We start from the raw sequence: 20347 nt of genomic DNA on the forward strand, positions 1-20347 counted from the left end.
ATTACACACGTATGCATGCACTGATGATGCACACATTATTATTAACACGGGCGTAGACACACCCACACATGCACAATCAAAGTAGCGTGGACATCTGTTCAGTGTTGTTTCCTCTGATTAAAATATAAAGTCAGCGGCGAGCAAATGTGAGTCGTTGACTTACAATCCGTCTGTTTAACAGAATCACAGATGGACGCGTGATTTGATAGGCCGTCAATGCTATCATACCATCATTACATTACCCAGTCAAATCCTCTGTGTTAATTCAGTTCTGAGGATTTTATACTCACAGCTCATTTACCGTCTAATGTAGATCAATGTGCCATGCTAGTATATTTCATTTAATTCATCTGTCCAATTTTAGGCAACAAATGAAGACCCCAATGGACTCATTCATGCGCTGAAACGACATCTATCCTATTCCATAGGTAACCTCGCGTCACCAGGTTTTCCTGGGGAATTAAAGCCTGATATTTGTTTACATGGGCTGTTTGATCCGGTCTAGGCGGAAACCACAAGCAGAAGAAGCGGCGTCACTTTGTTTTGGTTCCCCACGTTTGTTTCCCAAATGCCTATCAAAATGCTCGAGTAGCCATCTTGCCAGTCGCTATGAGTTGGACTAAAAGATGGATATACCAAACGAATTTTCCAAAAGCAAAACTACTCATCAAGGGGTTTATTAGGTAGGCCCTAAAAGTATGTCCTTGAGCACAGGGGAATTATTTTGCGTTAAAACTGAAATTATTATGAATCCGGTTTGATCTTTCCGGCCAAATTGTAGTCCTTTGAGGACTACAACATGACGTAGAATGGTTTCCGCTCCCGACCGGATCAAACCCCGAAAAGTGAAGGGATCCCAGACTATTCTATAGGTATTGCTGACAATTCCCTTGTGAGCCAGTTTAGGATACAACTGTCACAAGCAGATCAAATGGCCACAAGGGCAACTATAACCAAATAATGTTTGAGTGAGATGTATAGTACAGAATACAGGGGCTAAATCTATAGGCCTGCCCAGCCCTGAGCCGGATGTTTCACCGTACACAGATATAAGCTGTTCCAAAAGCTGTTCCCCTGACAACGTCTCCCTCATCCCACATGATCCTGTCACCTGACGTCACCTTGATCCACCATGGCTCATAGTGACAGCCTAAAGCAGCATCCATTATTATTAAACGGGGGGGGGGGGGGGGGGGGGGGGGGATGCAAATCTAACAGTGAGTGCTGGTCAACAGTGATGCATTCAAATTGTCAACAAAAAAAGAGAAAGAGATTGCACGTTTTAAATGAATACACATGCAACATCGCAAATGGACCGATGTGCATTGTTTAGATTAACTGCAATTACAGATGGGTCATTCTCTTCACGTTTTAATGAGTGAAAATTGACCAATTTTTTTCCAAAGAATTTCTCTTAAAAAAGTGTCATCTTTGCAGAACTAGAGTAAACATACAGTAACATGCTGTCCATAAAGAGCTTGATATACCTTGTTGCATGCGATGTTGTGCACTGAAAATACAGATCAACTAGAAGCAGTGCTCTTCCGAGCACAGGTCTCCACCAGGCCAGGCGTCCTGGTGGTGCTATAATAGGCCAATGTAAAAAGGGTGGCATGTGTTCTTCACCAATCTTAGACCTTTCATGGCGCCACCATGAGGCTGATTTTAACATTTTGTGGAGTCATTTCTTTCTTGGCCTTTTGCAAATGTGCGTGCACAATTTCATTACAATTGCATGCTGTGTTCATGATTTGAGGCATTTTGTTCGAAACGGATCAATCCTGCAAAGTTTGGAGGCCAATCTTAGCCAATCAGGATGGAATATTTAATATGGGACAGATCCGTCTTGATCATATGACTGTAGAGATACTGTGTACTGTTTTGTGTTAACTCATTGACTGCCAAGGCACGAGTTTCACGAGTTATTACAGTAGTCCCAGGCTGCCAGAGCCCGAGTTTCCCGAGTTGGAAGCCATTTTGAAAAAAAAAAAAAAAAAAAAACATTTTTTTTTTTTTTTTTCAAAATTTTTTTTTATAAAAAAAATTCAAAAAATGCCTCAAATGTATTAGGCATGATCGCAATTGTGAAATTGCATGTGTAGCCCCATAACAAACAAACACATCTTTCAAAATGTCAAAAAAGGCTGTTTTGTCTGACTTTGAAGGCTTGTAACTCATGAATGCCTGAAGGATTTCCAAGCGGATTTTTTTGTTTGAAAGCTGTTAAAAAGTACTACACATATGATGCATATATGGTGCATGGGCGTGCACGATCCGTGCACAAAAAATTGATCCGTGCACTAGAAATCTAGGATAGTGGCAGTCTGGTACTTGGGGGCCATCTTGAAATGGCATTCAATGAGTTAATTTTGGGTAAAATCTGAAGGAGTAATATCCAAAAATGTGTCTTACATAAGTCGGCCTCCTGGTGGCGCTATAAATGGCTGATGTGAAAAATGCAAGGAAAGGGTTTTCCTTGGCCTCTAGGGAGTGCGCTTACAAAGTTTGAAACTGATCGGTGGAGTTATAGGTAAAACCACAAATCGGCCTGTTATAGCGCCACCATGAGGCTGAGTTCAAAAATTTGAAGTGGCATTTCTTTCTCGGCCTAGTGGGAACGTGTGTGCGCGATTTCATGTTAATTGCACTCTGCGTTTGTGATTTGAGGCATTTTGTCCAAAACGGACCAATCTTACAAACTTTGAAAGCCAATTTCAGCCAATCAGGATGGAATATGGACAATCAGACAGATCCATGTCGATCACATGACTGTAGAGATACTGTCTACCGATTTGCGTGATCTTTGGACAAAATCTGTAGGAGTACTGGCCAAAAGGTAGTTTTGCACAAATTGGCCTCCTTGTGGCGCTAGAACAGGCCCATGTGAAAAATGTGGGGCAGAGGTTCTGAATTGGCACCCAGGGAGTGTGTGTGCTCAGTTTGGCAGCGACCGGGCCAATGGCGACTGAGATAAGGTGGTAACAAACTGCGAGGACGCGCGCACGGACGGACGGACGGACGGATGGACGGACGGAGACGAAAACATACTCTCCCCCATGCCTTCGGCTGTCGGAGACAATAAGCTATTCGATCGGCTATTATCGCTGTGTGACAAATCGTGTGCCAGCAGCAAACCCAGCTAAGACAGTGGTTCTCAAAGGGACTCTGTGGGTTCCTTTAGGAGGGTCTAAATTGACCCATACAAGTCTGTAACTCTGACAATGATTTGGTTCCATTTGTACACTGTCAGAGTTAAAGGAGTAGTTCACCCCCAAAATGACTTTTTTTCTATTGATTACTCACGCCATGGAAACTTGAGTTCAATAATATATTTAGTTTTTTGTCGCATTTCTAAGACAATAATTTGATTATAATGAATTCACCCCCATTGATTCCGGATAGAGACCCAAATGCATTTGGGTCCCCATCCGGAATCAATGGAGGCAAATGTAGTCAAATAAATGTTTTGTCTTAGGAATGCGACAAATACAAAAAAAAATATTATTGAACTCAAGTCTCCATGGCGTGAGTAATCAATAGAAAAAAAGTCATTTTGGGGGTGAACTACTCCTTTAAGGGGAGACCTTGAAAGGTAAAAGTTTGAGAAACACTGAGCTAAGATACACTGGACCGCTTACTCACCTTTCATGTTTTTGCCTGCTGCTGTCTCCAACGTACATGTCTTTGTATTTCCTCTTGTTGGGGAAGTGGCTGCTGTTGAGCTGGGTCACGGGCCACAGCCAGGCCAGACACATCAGCCTCAGGGCCAGGAGGGCCACGTTCATGGTCAAAACCTGCTTTCCGAGGAGCCGTGAGAGCTACCGAGAAGGCTCTCCCGCTGGCTCAGCGGGTCTCACCCAGGGGGGAAACCTCCGGGACGTCCAGGGAATGTCCACAGCTGTCCCTGCTGTCTGCCGGTAGGTCCATATCCCAGCAGCAGTATCACGTAGCCATTATTTCTGTGTTATCCCACCGGCGTCGTATGCTATAACATGGTGGATAATGATCTGGACACCCGGTACTTGGTGAGGTCGTGGGCATGCCCACCCCCCCTTAGATATGTTCGCCTGTCATCGTGCCTTCCCTGCCCGCTGCCTGTGTCTGCTTTATTATCTCTCTGCGCCGTGACACAACATATCTACTCCCCTGCTGTCCCCTCCCTCTGTTTGCTTTAAAGCCAAATATCAATTTTATTCCTATAATGACAAAGGAATGCCGTTAATTCCTCCCTAATCTTCTTATCTGTGGTTGGTGAAATCTTTCAGTAACCTACAAACTGGTGGCTGCAGAGGGCGGGGCCGGAGGGGAGGATAACTCACAAGCCCACGGTTCGTTTCATCACCATGGCAGCATTTCCGTGCAGATAAAAATAAAAATGGCCCATAGCCCACTTTTTTGGAAGCGTATACGAGCTGCAGCATTTATCCCTCAAATTGCACTGTGACGATGATGAGGACAGCGTGATCTGCAGGGAAAAGACAGTGATGGGGTGTTTATGTCACATCGAGAGATGCAGCTGTGAATTACAGGCTTTGGTTGCTCTCAATGAAAATGTTGCAGGGCAGGGGTCAGAGACGTGGCTTAATGATGGTTTAAATAGGATTCCCGGGGGCTCTCGAATCCACAATGAAGTGGGGGCCCTTAACCCACCGCCTTGTCACACAGGCTGTTTCAATATTTATTTCATTATTCACTCTCGGTGGTGTCATAAATAAATGTTCGCCATCCAAAATCCCATTCATATACAGTACATTAGAACTGTGTTACAAATATAAAACAAAATCAGGCATGACTATATTTAGTTATAATACAGTGTATTTTAGGCAGGCTTCTAATGTTGTCCTATTTAAATAACGTACCGGTAGTCTCAAGAGATCATGATTGAGTTTTGGACAAAGAAGCACGTTTTGAAGAAAATTTGAAATGTGTGTGGTTTAGGAAATGTATTTTTCTACGATTTACAGCTCAAGTCCTTTAGGCCCAAACATACAGTGACAAATATGCAAGGATTCATTTTGTTGGCCTGCTAGCAGCATGCACACGAAATTTGCCACTGATCGGTCTAGTTTGCGAGAATACCAATTAGCCACGAACTCATAGACATATACAAAGACCGCTTAAGCCCTGCCTCCTCTGTGTTCCTATTGGCTGGCCTTTAAACAGTTATAACTCCAGTTCCCAGCATGCTAAAGGCCCCGACTTGGTAGCCTCGCATATTAGCCAGGCTTACTCATCTGCGAAGAGAAAAGCCTGGTTACGACGTGAGGCTGATACGGCATAGAACGGTGCTACTTCCACCGGATGTTATTGTTTTTTCACAGTGTGGAGTGTAACCCCGCTGGCGAAAAAAACTGTTCTACTTCTCCCGACCCTTTGGTTGTGCTTGTAATAAACAATATCCAAACAAAAACATGGATTCTGACAAAGTTACACCTATTAAGAGTTAAGAGCTACAATCTATTTAGGTTTGTTTTGCTGGCTGATGTAAACAGACCTGCATTGCGTGACCTAACTTCCCTTAACAGCGGCACTTTCGCCACTTCAGTTATGCAGCCCACAGCGGATATTGTGGCCAGGGTGCCGACTTGGTGGGTGGGGATTTCCCATCATGCTACAGACTCCAAACTTGGTGTGTTATATAGTGTTGATTTTGTCGACTAAAACTATGACAAAAAATGTTTGTCAACTGTGTTTTTTCACTAACAAAAACTAAATAAAAACGAAATAAAAACTAAGCTGTGATGACTAAAACTAAGACTAAATATATTGACAATTTCGTCAACAAAATAAAAACTAGACTAAAACATTAAGGGAGGGACTAGTGGAGAAGAGTCTTTTTATGTTTGGTTGCTCTCAGGTGTTGTGTGCTGAAAATAGCAGATCTACAAGCTCACAACGCGTTGCAGCGTGACGCGTTGTGAGCTTGTAGATCTGATATTTTCAGCACACAACCAAGTGTAAAATCTGTCATTACGATGCCAGCAAGGCCTGCCAAAATACATTTCAGTTGACTAAATCATCTGTAGATTTAGTCACCTAAAACCTTATGATATTTAGTCGACTAAAATTTGACTAAAACTAATACTTTTCAGGTGACTAAATTATGACTAAAACTAAATTACATTTTATTCAAAAGACTATAACTAAAACTAAATCAAAATCTGCTGTCAAAAACAACTTTGGTGTTAAAGTGTTTTACACTTCAAATGAGCATACTTCAGTGACCATTGCTCTCATCAGCGTAACATACTATGGATGACTATGGTACTTACTATATGGATGACTATTAGGGGCCATCACCATGTTGGCTTGTCATGGACATTTTCATCTAAATTATATTTTTGCCATGGACATACAAAGTGAGCAGACAATAATATTGACCAGAAACACAAATAGCTGGTCCTAAAAGTACACTAGTTGTTCAGTGGTTCTCAAAGTGGGTTGAGGGACCATCAGGGTTCCTTGATTCAAATCAAATGGACACTTCCAGGTCTGCATGTAACTCTTGTGTTATTGGGGTCCTTTAAAAAAGAAATGTTTGAGAACTACAGTACTAGTCTGTACCCGTGGGCTCCTATAATGCCACTGTATATTCCAATGTACACATTTCAAAAGAATTTCTGCATTAATTAAATCAATGTCATATTCTTAAGAAAACCTGGAGACTGGCATTCAGCATCGCTCCAATACACCATTTACCATTCACCACTTTGGTTGTTGAGTTCACCACCCCACCCTCCCCTGGATGATCGATGCATACGTCCAGAGACAAAATAATGAACTCACCTTTCTCAGCCTAATTATTCCAAAAACGACAGATTACAGAAAACCCACTGAATGCTGAAAGGTCAGGTTTAAAAAAAAAAAAAATGTAATTGAGGTCAGGAAACATCGTGTCTGCAACTGAAACCCTATCATTGTGCAGTAGATTTTATTTTTTATTTTTGCGACCGTCAGGGAGCAGTTTACTATGAAAACCTCCACCGGCCGTCCGTCCGTCCGTCCGTCCGTCCGTCCGTCCGTCACACCTTTGTGACCATCAACAAACGTCACACCTTTGTTGATGTTTAAATCGAAGAGTCTTGGTCAAATACTTCTGTTGGTTTCTGCACTGATCATTTATACAATTCAGCTGTGTTTGCTCGTGTCATCATGATGAGGTCATAAATCAGCCATGCCCAAATATAGATTTTACGGGTTTACATGCTTACTCAGTTATTCGTTATGTGAAAGTCCTATGACGTCTATGATATCTGACATCATCATACATACATTCCCTTTTATGCCCATAAATGGAGATCCCCTCTGTAGAACCAGCCACTGACATCACTGTAATGTCAGGGGAACCAAATCCCTTTTATGCCCATATATGGAGATCCCTGTGATGCCAGGGGAACCAAATCCCTTTTATGCCCATATATGGAGATATGGAGATCCCTGTGTTGCCAGGGTAACCAAATCCATTTTATGCCCATATATGGAGATCCCTGTGATGCCAGGGGAACCAAATCCCTTTTACGCCCATATATGGAGATCCCTTATGTCATCAATATTAAGCCCATATCTGTGAATATCTTTGGGTACCAGATGTCTCCATATATGGTTAAATGGTCCGATATACATCACTGGCCAGAAGACCAAGAAATGGTACAACCTCGCCCTTTGCTTTTCTCCCTATAGGCATCTTACTGGTAGGTAGTTTAATGAGGAATGCAGTATGGTGGTAGGTAGGTAGTTATGGCCTTTGATGTAAGATTTTCACTTTCTAGGATAACTATATTTGCTATTCCCAGATGATTGCGACCGTCAGGGAGCAGTTTACTATGAAAACCTCCACCGGCCGTCCGTCCGTCCGTCCGTCCGTCCGTCCGTCCGTCCGTCCGTCCGTCACACCTTTGTGACCATCAACAAACGTCACACCTTTGTTGATGTTTAAATCGAAGAGTCTTGGTCAAATACTTCTGTTGGTTTCTGCACTGATCATTTATACAATTCAGCTGTGTTTGCTCGTGTCATCATGATGAGGTCATAAATCAGCCATGCCCAAATATAGATTTTACGGGTTTACATGCTTACTCAGTTATTCGTTATGTGAAAGTCCTATGACGTCTATGATATCTGACATCATCATACATACATTCCCTTTTATGCCCATAAATGGAGATCCCCTCTGTAGAACCAGCCACTGACATCACTGTAATGTCAGGGGAACCAAATCCCTTTTATGCCCATATATGGAGATCCCTGTGATGCCAGGGGAACCAAATCCCTTTTATGCCCATATATGGAGATATGGAGATCCCCGTGTTGCCAGGGTAACCAAATCCATTTTATGCCCATATATGGAGATCCCTGTGATGCCAGGGGAACCAAATCCCTTTTACGCCCATATATGGAGATCCCTTATGTCATCAATATTAAGCCCATATCTGTGAATATCTTTGGGTACCAGATGTCTCCATATATGGTTAAATGGTCCGATATACATCACTGGCCAGAAGACCAAGAAATGGTACAACCTCGCCCTTTGCTTTTCTCCCTATAGGCATCTTACTGGTAGGTAGTTTAATGAGGAATGCAGTATGGTGGTAGGTAGGTAGTTATGGCCTTTGATGTAAGATTTTCACTTTCTAGGATAACTATATTTGCTATTCCCAGATGATGCCCTTTTAGGGAGCAGTTTACTATGAAAACCTCCACCGGCCGTCCGTCCGTCCGTCCGTCCGTCCGTCCGTCCGTCACACCTTTGTGACCATCAACAAACGTCACACCTTTGTTGATGTTTAAATCGAAGAGTCTTGGTCAAATACTTCTGTTGGTTTCTGCACTGATCATTTATACAATTCAGCTGTGTTTGCTCGTGTCATCATGATGAGGTCATAAATCAGCCATGCCCAAATATAGATTTTACGGGTTTACATGCTTACTCAGTTATTCGTTATGTGAAAGTCCTATGACGTCTATGATATCTGACATCATCATACATACATTCCCTTTTATGCCCATAAATGGAGATCCCCTCTGTAGAACCAGCCACTGACATCACTGTAATGTCAGGGGAACCAAATCCCTTTTATGCCCATATATGGAGATCCCTGTGATGCCAGGGGAACCAAATCCCTTTTATGCCCATATATGGAGATATGGAGATCCCCGTGTTGCCAGGGTAACCAAATCCATTTTATGCCCATATATGGAGATCCCTGTGATGCCAGGGGAACCAAATCCCTTTTACGCCCATATATGGAGATCCCTTATGTCATCAATATTAAGCCCATATCTGTGAATATCTTTGGGTACCAGATGTCTCCATATATGGTTAAATGGTCCGATATACATCACTGGCCAGAAGACCAAGAAATGGTGCAACCTCGCCCTTTGCTTTTCTCCCTATAGGCATCTTACTGGTAGGTAGTTTAATGAGGAATGCAGTATGGTGGTAGGTAGGTAGTTATGGCCTTTGATGTAAGATTTTCACTTTCTAGGATAACTATATTTGCTATTCCCAGATGATGCCCTTTTAGGGTACCCCTCATGCCCATATATGGAGATCCCCAGGCTTTACTAATTAACATAAGTTTTATGCCCATATATGGAGATCAGTGTCCCAATGTCATCAGATATATGGGCATAAATGGACACAGGCAAACTAGATGGGCTGTATGGATATCCAGATGTGTGATGTAAGTGTTTTATTCCAAATGTGGCACCCCACAGACATATTTCCAGAAACAAAATCCCTTTCATGCCCATATATGGAGATTTCTGATGTCATCAATCCCAGGCCCTGTAAAAAAACATGGTTGCTATGGTATGAGCAACTTATGTCTCCATATATGGAGATTCAACTTCAATGAGTAACCATGGCAAACTGTCAACTGCCCGTATGTCTTGATAATTGGTAAAACAAACCTTTGGCCTATTTGTGGAGATAAGCGACCAACGGTCGCTTATCTCCCGATTAGGGAGTCTTACTGGTGCCCTTTTAGGGAGCAGTTTACTATGAAAACCTCCACCGGCCGGCCGTCCGTCCGTCCGTCCGTCCGTCCGTCCGTCCGTCCGTCCGTCCGTCACACCTTTGTGACCATCAACAAACGTCACACCTTTGTTGATGTTTAAATCGAAGAGTCTTGGTCAAATACTTCTGTTGGTTTCTGCACTGATCATTTATACAATTCAGCTGTGTTTGCTCGTGTCATCATGATGAGGTCATAAATCAGCCATGCCCAAATATAGATTTTACGGGTTTACATGCTTACTCAGTTATTCGTTATGTGAAAGTCCTATGACGTCTATGATATCTGACATCATCATACATACATTCCCTTTTATGCCCATAAATGGAGATCCCCTCTGTAGAACCAGCCACTGACATCACTGTAATGTCAGGGGAACCAAATCCCTTTTATGCCCATATATGGAGATCCCTGTGATGCCAGGGGAACCAAATCCCTTTTATGCCCATATATGGAGATATGGAGATCCCCGTGTTGCCAGGGTAACCAAATCCATTTTATGCCCATATATGGAGATCCCTGTGATGCCAGGGGAACCAAATCCCTTTTACGCCCATATATGGAGATCCCTTATGTCATCAATATTAAGCCCATATCTGTGAATATCTTTGGGTACCAGATGTCTCCATATATGGTTAAATGGTCCGATATACATCACTGGCCAGAAGACCAAGAAATGGTACAACCTCGCCCTTTGCTTTTCTCCCTATAGGCATCTTACTGGTAGGTAGTTTAATGAGGAATGCAGTATGGTGGTAGGTAGGTAGTTATGGCCTTTGATGTAAGATTTTCACTTTCTAGGATAACTATATTTGCTATTCCCAGATGATGCCCTTTTAGGGAGCAGTTTACTATGAAAACCTCCACCGGCCGTCCGTCCGTCCGTCCGTCCGTCCGTCCGTCCGTCCGTCCGTCCGTCCGTCCGTCACACCTTTGTGACCATCAACAAACGTCACACCTTTGTTGATGTTTAAATCGAAGAGTCTTGGTCAAATACTTCTGTTGGTTTCTGCACTGATCATTTATACAATTCAGCTGTGTTTGCTCGTGTCATCATGATGAGGTCATAAATCAGCCATGCCCAAATATAGATTTTACGGGTTTACATGCTTACTCAGTTATTCGTTATGTGAAAGTCCTATGACGTCTATGATATCTGACATCATCATACATACATTCCCTTTTATGCCCATAAATGGAGATCCCCTCTGTAGAACCAGCCACTGACATCACTGTAATGTCAGGGGAACCAAATCCCTTTTATGCCCATATATGGAGATCCCTGTGATGCCAGGGGAACCAAATCCCTTTTATGCCCATATATGGAGATATGGAGATCCCCGTGTTGCCAGGGTAACCAAATCCATTTTATGCCCATATATGGAGATCCCTGTGATGCCAGGGGAACCAAATCCCTTTTACGCCCATATATGGAGATCCCTTATGTCATCAATATTAAGCCCATATCTGTGAATATCTTTGGGTACCAGATGTCTCCATATATGGTTAAATGGTCCGATATACATCACTGGCCAGAAGACCAAGAAATGGTGCAACCTCGCCCTTTGCTTTTCTCCCTATAGGCATCTTACTGGTAGGTAGTTTAATGAGGAATGCAGTATGGTGGTAGGTAGGTAGTTATGGCCTTTGATGTAAGATTTTCACTTTCTAGGATAACTATATTTGCTATTCCCAGATGATGCCCTTTTAGGGTACCCCTCATGCCCATATATGGAGATCCCCAGGCTTTACTAATTAACATAAGTTTTATGCCCATATATGGAGATCAGTGTCCCAATGTCATCAGATATATGGGCATAAATGGACACAGGCAAACTAGATGGGCTGTATGGATATCCAGATGTGTGATGTAAGTGTTTTATTCCAAATGTGGCACCCCACAGACATATTTCCAGAAACAAAATCCCTTTCATGCCCATATATGGAGATTTCTGATGTCATCAATCCCAGGCCCTGTAAAAAACATGGTTGCTATGGTATGAGCAACTTATGTCTCCATATATGGAGATTCAACTTCAATGAGTAACCATGGCAAACTGTCAACTGCCCGTATGTCTTGATAATTGGTAAAACAAACTTTTGGCCTATTTGTGGAGATAAGCGACCAACGGTCGCTTATCTCCCGATTAGGGAGTCTTACTGGTTTTAAGATTTTTTTGTTTGTTTTTATGCCTTTATTGATAGGACAGTAGAGTAGACTGACAGCAAATGAGGAAAGAGATGGGGAGTGACACAAAGCAAAGGTCCTCAGGATCGGGACTCGTACCCGCGACACGCTGTCAATCATGCATCAGAGCCTATGTGGTATATGCGCCTGGACCGGTAGGCCAGCAGGCACCCCTGTCCAGTAGAATTTTAATCCACTTGCCTATAAATCCATTACAGAATGTATAATACTCTCTAAAGCCGGGCATGTACTGTATATACGTAATAAGAACACATTATATCACATTACATGAACCAGGGAGCATAAAACATAAGATGATCTAACAGATCACCCACTGCATGATGCAAGTAGTGGCTTTCAGTGGTGTAATGTAACTAAGTACATTTACTCAAGTACTGCATTTAAGTATACTTTTGAGTTACTTTTACTTTACTTGAGTATTTCCAATTGTCTGTACTTTTACTTCTACTCCACAACATCTCAGAGGCAAATATTGTACTTTTACTCCACAAGAATTATTTGAAAACTTTAGTTACCGGTACTAGCAACTTTTTAGATTTTGATTAGTATTACAAAACATACATTAACCACTTCAGCCCTATACATTTTAGCCATTTTCAAAATATAGCCGACCGATGCGATTTGAAGCATTGTGAGCTTGTAGATCCGCTATTTTCAAAATATTTTAAAACATTTCATACATCTGAAAGGTTGTGAAATGGGACATTCTGCATAACGAGTATTCTTTCTACTTTGGGTACTTTTTGACACCAAGACTTCAGAGCTTTTACTCCAGTACATTTTGAATTCCAGACTTCTAGTTTTAACAGAGTATTTCTACATTGCAGTATTGATACTTTTACTTGTCAGTATATTCCACCACGAGTGGCTTTATGGTCCCCTTTAATCTGGGATTAAAGTTGACAGAGGGCAGGGATGAGATGCTGCCATCTTTAAGAATCCTGCACATGGGACTTGAGAACCACATGTGATCGCAAACGTGTGTGTGTGTGTGTGTGTGTGTGTGTGTGTGTGTGTGTGTGCGTGTGTGTGCGTGTGTGTGCGTGTGTGTGCGTGTGTGTGTGTGTGTGTGTGTGTGTGTGTGTGTGTGTGTGTGTGTGTGTGATGTGTGCAGGGGCGTCACAAGGGGGGGAGGGTGGGGGGGGGGGGGGGAGTGAGACTGAGTTACTAGGGCCCAAGGTGGAGGGGCCTGTATTTAGCTATTGAAAAATAGCAGATCTACAAGCTCACAGGTTTTTCAACTTGGGTTTTTCAAAAAACCTTAGAAGGATTTGAAATATTCAAAGACTTACACAAATGTTCACGACTTTTCAAAAATAGCAGATCTACAAGCTCGCAGCACAGCACTCGGTGCCGCGCTGTGAGCTTGTATATCTGCTATTTTTCAATAGTTAAAGCACAAAGTGTGAGTGAATCCTTGTACCCAGGGCCCAGAATTTAGTGTGACACCCCTAGATGTGTGTGTGTGTGTGTGATGTGTGTGTGTGTACAGTATATAAACTGTCTATAAAAAGCGGTTTAAACCTGCCCAGGTTAACATGACAGACACACTGACTGCTACATGACTCTGAGGTAATCTTCTGTGAGAATAAACCCGGAACAGACGGGCAGAAGATTGTAGAGAGTCGATGAGAATCTGTCTGAGGCTGTCCACAGTGATAGCATGATTTGTTTTTAGAACACGGTAAAATCCTCAGTGTAACACAGATGTAACCAAATGGGAGGGACCCGGAGGGTCCATTTGGTTGTATTTGCACACTCAGAGTTATAAATGGATAAATCAACACATAGGATTTTACTGTGTGACTTCAACTAATGTATGGACAGTCTGTGAATTAAGGCGTATATCTCTATACAGTAATTAACAGTTTTGTTTTTGTTAATTTAGCTTTATTGTACAGTGAAGTGATAACTTATGTAATTGTAGATGAACCCATTTAGACTGGGAACTCAAATCTATGTCGCTTTAGATTTTAACCACTTTAACCATTATTTTATGCTCTAACTATTGAAAAATAGCAGATATACAAGCTCACAGCACGCAAGCTTGTAGATCTGCTATTTTTAAAGAATCTTGAAAATATGTGCAAATCTTTAAATATATATATTTTTAAAGCAAACTTTGGTAAATCTTTGTTTCGGGGGTCCCTGGAACAAAATATTTTGAGATGGATGTCTGCAGTCACATATATTGCTAGGGATATTTGACATTAAAAGGTTTGAGCACCACAGATCATAGAAACATACGTTTTTCAGAAAACTGCTAGGATTTAGAAAGCATTTTTAGGTATTTTTCAGACCTAAATAGGTTAAAAGATGTTGATGAACTGATAAATCGTATAATAACAGAAATATTCAATTATAAATCAGTCAATGTGAGGCTTGTAAAAAGCGGTGTTGACCATGTTATTTTACATGTGTTTTTACGTAAGTTAATGGAAGGAGCAAGTGGGAGTCTGGTTAAACTTTCACTTGCCTGGTTAATTAGTCTGTGTGTGTTTCAGTGCCAGGAAGGATTTTAAATGGAATCTCTCTCACCTCACACGACACCCCCAGTACACCTCCCCCCACACACACACACACACACACACACACACACACACACACACACACACACACACACACACACACACACACACACACACACACACACACACACACACACACACACACACACACACACACACACACACACACGCACGCACGCACGCGCGCACACACACACACGCACACGCAAACACTCAGCCGCGCATTACAATACTTGTGAGAACTTCAACATTTTTAGGACTGTGATTTCATGAATGCCATTTTTTCTTTCTTTCTATTTATATATAACAGATAGCAGCAAATAGCAGTTGTGAGTTAGCAAATCGGCTATTTTTGGTCCACGACACTGGCACATAAATAACTCAGTCACAAAACAAACCATAACCGCTAAACTATAACCTCTAAATGTGTGACACTAACCCTGACCCCAACCTGAATCTATCTTTAATGTAAACTTGTCTTTTTTTGTAACCATAAAACAACCGTTTCCCTTGTGAGGACCAAGAAACTACTTGTGGGAACATCTGTCCCTCACAATGATACAAGTACACACACACACGAGCGCACGCACGCACGCACGCACGCACACACGCATGCACACAAGCACACACACACTATTACACAGTTCACTGCACGCCAATGTGCATTAACACATGCATGCCAGTGTGTCCCATGTATTGCCGGGGTTAACACATCAGCAGACTGTTGGAGATGGCACAGGCACATGGAGCTGCACTAACGTTTCTCATCTTTCTTTGGATACTGTCCCTGACCCAGTCAAAAGGTACTGTAGGACAATACTTCTCTTCACACACACTGTATGTTTTCTAAGATTCACAATTTCTATTAATTAATATCTTTAGGGACTATAAACATCCCCTTTTCTTGTAATGCTTGTCTATGATGTAAATGCTTACTAGTTTGGTCGTTGTCCTTTATCTTTTCTCTACCGTAGTTTCAAAGTTATTTATTGACATGAAATTGTTCCAGACTGGTATACAATGTATTCACATACAGTACTTTGTATATGTATATTTTTAATATTGTTTGTATGTTGGATTTGTTGAAATTGAATGCCATTTAGCCAATGGTATTGTCACAACAAGACGACAGGCATTTACAACAACTTGAATAAATGAGTGTAGAAACATAACAAATGCATCTGCTTCCATAAAGGTGAACTTCAGCATTTATATATATATATATATATATATATATATATATATATATATATATATATATATATAAAGCTGAGCAGGCCCACTTGACCTCGATTTTAGACGAAGATGGCAAGATGCTTGGGTCGAGCAATAATGTGAGAAAAAACAGAATAGCAACTCTTCCTCAGGTAACTGAGAATGTCAATGCAGGACGTGACGAGACTGTCTGCAAGAATAGTATGTTGACAACTACGGTATTATGAGGGATGTTATAGTAGGGTTTCAGTGAATAAAACCCTCCTTACAAAGATATATGCATATTTAAGAGAGTTCAGTGGGTGCAACAACCAAAGGTACTGGCCTACAGAGATGTGGAAAAAGGTTATGTGGTCAAATGAGTCATGCTTCACTATATTCTAAGTGGGCAATGTGGGCTGTGCACAAGAGAATGGTACAGGCCTGAATGCTTGCAGTGAGGGGTCCTGATCTTAATGCAATGAATGGGCTTGGACACCGGATTTGGATTGGTTCTGTGATGATGACTGAGGCTGGGCAGGGTTATCAGTAGCAGAAATCTCAAGATTGTCATGGTGCATATACAGTACGTGAGACTATTTCTAGGATGATAATGTCCCCATTCATACAGGGCACAAGGGGTCATTGGATTGAGAAAGTATGAAAATGATGTGAATCATATGATATGGCCCAACCCAACTGAGCACCTATGGAGTATGGTCAAGATATTGTTACTGTCTGGCAGAAACCTCGTACAGTTTCAAATTTGTGTTTTTTCGTAAAGTAAAAGCCCTGCTTTCTTCATACAAGACTGTCGCACAAAATTAGTGAAAATAGCAGATCTACAAGCACACAACACCTCGCGTGTTTTTATATTTTCTAATGTGGCCCCCTTTGTAAAAGGTTTGGACACCCCTGCCCGCACAGCAGTCCTATATTGTCGTTGTTGTGTGGAAACCTTGTCCAAATTATTATTTTATAAACGTTTTAAAATAGTGAAAATAGCAGATCTACAAGCACACAACGCCTCGCACCCCAAGGGCAACTAAATCTAGGCTTAATGTAGGCTACTTTCAGTCGGACCATAACAAAGTAAAATACATAGCCTACTGTATCCAACGCATTTAAATGATTGTATTTTAACTATCAACATAAATATTTAATATCAATGGTCTTTTGTCAGGTGTGTGCTCTGAACAAAACACAAATACAATAAAATAGCCTTTCTTTGACCCCTTCAGAACGAGACAACAGGAAACAACCCTGACAAATTATACTCTCGGAAAATATTCTTGTTTGACGGTGCTGGCGGGCCATTTATAATACAATTTAGGAATGAAGCCCCGGGCCGTATAACATTTGTCCTCGGGCTGCATTTGGCCCCCGGGCCACACTTTGGACACCCCTGGTGACACCCCCTCTCCACCACAATCTTTAAAACTCCAAATGAGGGAACATCTTTTGTTAGAGTGGTGATATCCCTCCAATTCATGGGTTGCATTTGTAGTCCTAAACCGGCCATATTGAGGACCAACACAGGTGTTCAATTTGTCTGATTGGCATAGAACCAATGTTCTACGTTAATCAAAACACCTGTGTTGGTCCTCAAAATGGCTGGTGTAGGACTACAAATGCAACCCATGAATAGAGTCCCAGTAGGCCAGTCAATCTAAGCTAAAAAAAAAAAACGGGGCCTGAACCAAAAGAAATTGCAATAGTAATGGTTCAAGGTTTTTTATGATCCTTAGGGTCATCCAAATAAGTAACATATTAAAAGTTGTGAATTATATATTTAGTGGATCAAGATGAATTCAGGGGGTTCAAGTTTGGGTCCATTCACTTACTATACAAGAAGAAAAGACCCCCAAAACATCTTCTTTAAGTAGGATGTGAGGGGTCTAACTAGGGGTTTTTCATGATTCTGAATCCATTGCAAGCATTTGTTTTGCATGAAAAACATTCCTCAGGCTAAAAACGGACACCACAAAACTATGGTTTAGTGATGAGTCATCACTTTTCTGGGGTCAGCTCCGCTTTGTGTGTCTGTTTTTAACCCGAAGGATGTTTTTTGTGCAAACAAATGCTTGCAATGGATTCAAAACCATGAAAAAACCCTAGTTAGACCCCTCACATGCTACTTAAAGATTTTTTTGGGGTTTTCTTGTAGGCTGTACTGTAGTAAGTGAATGGACCCAAACTTGAACCCCCTGAATTCACCTTGATCCACTAAATATATAATTCACAACTATTAATATGTTATTTGGATGACCCTAAGGATCATAAAAAACCTTGAACCATTACCATTGCAATTTCTTTAGGGTCAAACCTTAGATTGACTGGCCTACAGAGACATTCTGTGGCAAGGCACATTGAAGTTGTTCTGGCTGCTTGTGGTGGACCTTATGTTGTTGGTATTTCCTTTCATTTGTGATCCATCTGTAAGTTAACACACCTGGCATCAATTAAGAACAAAAGGAGCAAAAACATGAAAAACGCCTGTCTGCACCTTTTTATAATCTCTATGAAATGTATAAAATAGCCACTGGGTTGAGTTGGATAGGTCAAGTTTGATGCATTTTGATCTCGCTGTTTATCTATCTTACTTATCCTATGTTATTCGTATAGTAAAGTGACTATAATGTGTTTATATGAAATTGATTGTGCACTAAACATATTTACAGACAGGATGCACGCACGGACGCATGCAAGCACGCACGCACGCGCACACATGCACACACAAGCAATGATTGATGAAACATAATTGATGTTTAGAATCATCTGAGTAGGAGAGATATGAAGGATTTCTTCAAAAGCTGCAACACACTTTTAATATCAACGATTGTCACAAAGATTTAGATGCATTTATTGTATTCATTTTACGCTGAATGAGATTCTATCTCTAAGTACCAGCTATATTTTTCACAAGAGGAGAATGTGATCCTAATGGGTTATGTATAATCTGAACCTGAATGTGTCCATGCCAAAGACTCTCCGTGGCACATTTTAGATCTTCCTTTTTACACACCATTATAATGTTCTTATTTTGATCATAAGATCATAAGACCCAATAAATAATGAACGTAAATCCTCCTAGTTTTCTTCAGAATATGTAGGACACATGTTTACTACGACACTAATGGCATATTAGGAGTCCGACTAGTACTATTGGTTCTCTTTTTTTTATTATCATGTTTTGCAAGGACCCACGTAACTCTGAGGGATCTATTTTGATTGAAGTACCAGCTCTTATGCCTTAACTTAAAGGCCTGTCCATACTGTCTCCGACCACCGGACTTTTCGTCGGAGAGTTCCGACTTTCCGATGTGCAGCTTTCCGAAATCTAATTCGGGGTAATGCTTTTCAGAAGATGCAAGTGACGTCATTTTGTAGTTGAACCGGACCTTTCCGGCAAAAAGATCGGTGGTCGGAGACAGTATGGACAGGCCTTTAAGTTAAGGCAAAATAGAGCCCTGAGAGTGTTCAAATGTAACCAAACGGACCTGTATGGTCATTCAGGTCTTGCTCTTTATTATATATTTGTGTTTCAGGAAATATTATTGTCCTCTTGGCACCAAAACTGTGGAATAAACTCCCTGTCGCACTTAGAACAACAGACTCACTCCCTAGTTTCCGCCGTGGCCTGAAGACTCACCTCTTCAGAATCCACCTAAGCTCATAGCACTTCCCGTCGCACTCGCCTACCCCCCAATGACCATACATGAAAGCTAGATAGCATTACTTTTTTTAATTTTATGTAAAGCTTTTTTACTGATTAGATACTCGGTCTACCTATGTTATTTTTGTCTAGATTGATATTTCTATGCATTTGATGTATTGATGTTGATGTATTGATACCTTGATTGTTGTACCTTGCTTATTGTCGCTCTGGATTAAGAGCGTCTGCTAAATAAAATGCAAATAAATTGTAAATTGGCCTCTAATTTTGTATGTCTGTGGCAAAAAAAAAAGTTTTTTGACAAAAAATATGTCCCACAAGCCAGCATGGCGATGACCCCTGATTCTCTCTCACCTTTCAGAAGCCAATGTGACGTGTATCTTCCACGAGGACTGCGTCCTGCCCTGCAGCTTCAGGCCTCCGGGCACCGTGGTCATCCACTGGTACAAGCAGCAGATCCCCGTCCACAGCTACTACTACAACAAAGACCAGTTTGGACTGCAGAACAAGCATTTCAGTGGACGGACCTGTCTGTTCAACTCCCAGATCTCCACTAACGGAAACGCCTCCCTCCTCCTCAGGAGGGTCAAAGTGCAAGACAAGGGCAGGTACAAATGTTACACCAGCACGAGAAAGGGCAACCACGAGACCTTTGTTAACCTGGAAGTGAAAGGTCCGTAACACTTTTATTTTGTCTCACTTTGTTTTTGAGCGGTGGTCACAC

The 20347-nt window shown here is 41.6% G+C and overlaps 1 protein-coding gene across 1 annotated transcript in view; it reads right to left on the reverse strand.

The window, feature by feature from the left end:
- Window positions 1-3785, reverse strand: part of LOC308304606 (gamma-aminobutyric acid receptor subunit rho-3-like) — a gene marked incomplete at both ends in the record, with an annotated part of 32749 nt that extends 28964 nt beyond the window's left edge. The window contains one exon of the mRNA XM_080749232.1: window positions 3643-3785. Within this exon, the coding sequence (XP_080605358.1) occupies window positions 3643-3785 (143 nt within the window). The remainder of the gene's footprint in view (window positions 1-3642) is intronic.
- Window positions 3786-20347: the final 16562 nt, after the last annotated feature.

The sequence above is a fragment of the Nannobrachium achirus genome, assembly GCF_963921795.1.
Source record: "Nannobrachium achirus genome assembly, chromosome: 19".
Classification (NCBI taxonomy): Eukaryota; Metazoa; Chordata; class Actinopteri; order Myctophiformes; family Myctophidae; genus Nannobrachium; species Nannobrachium achirus.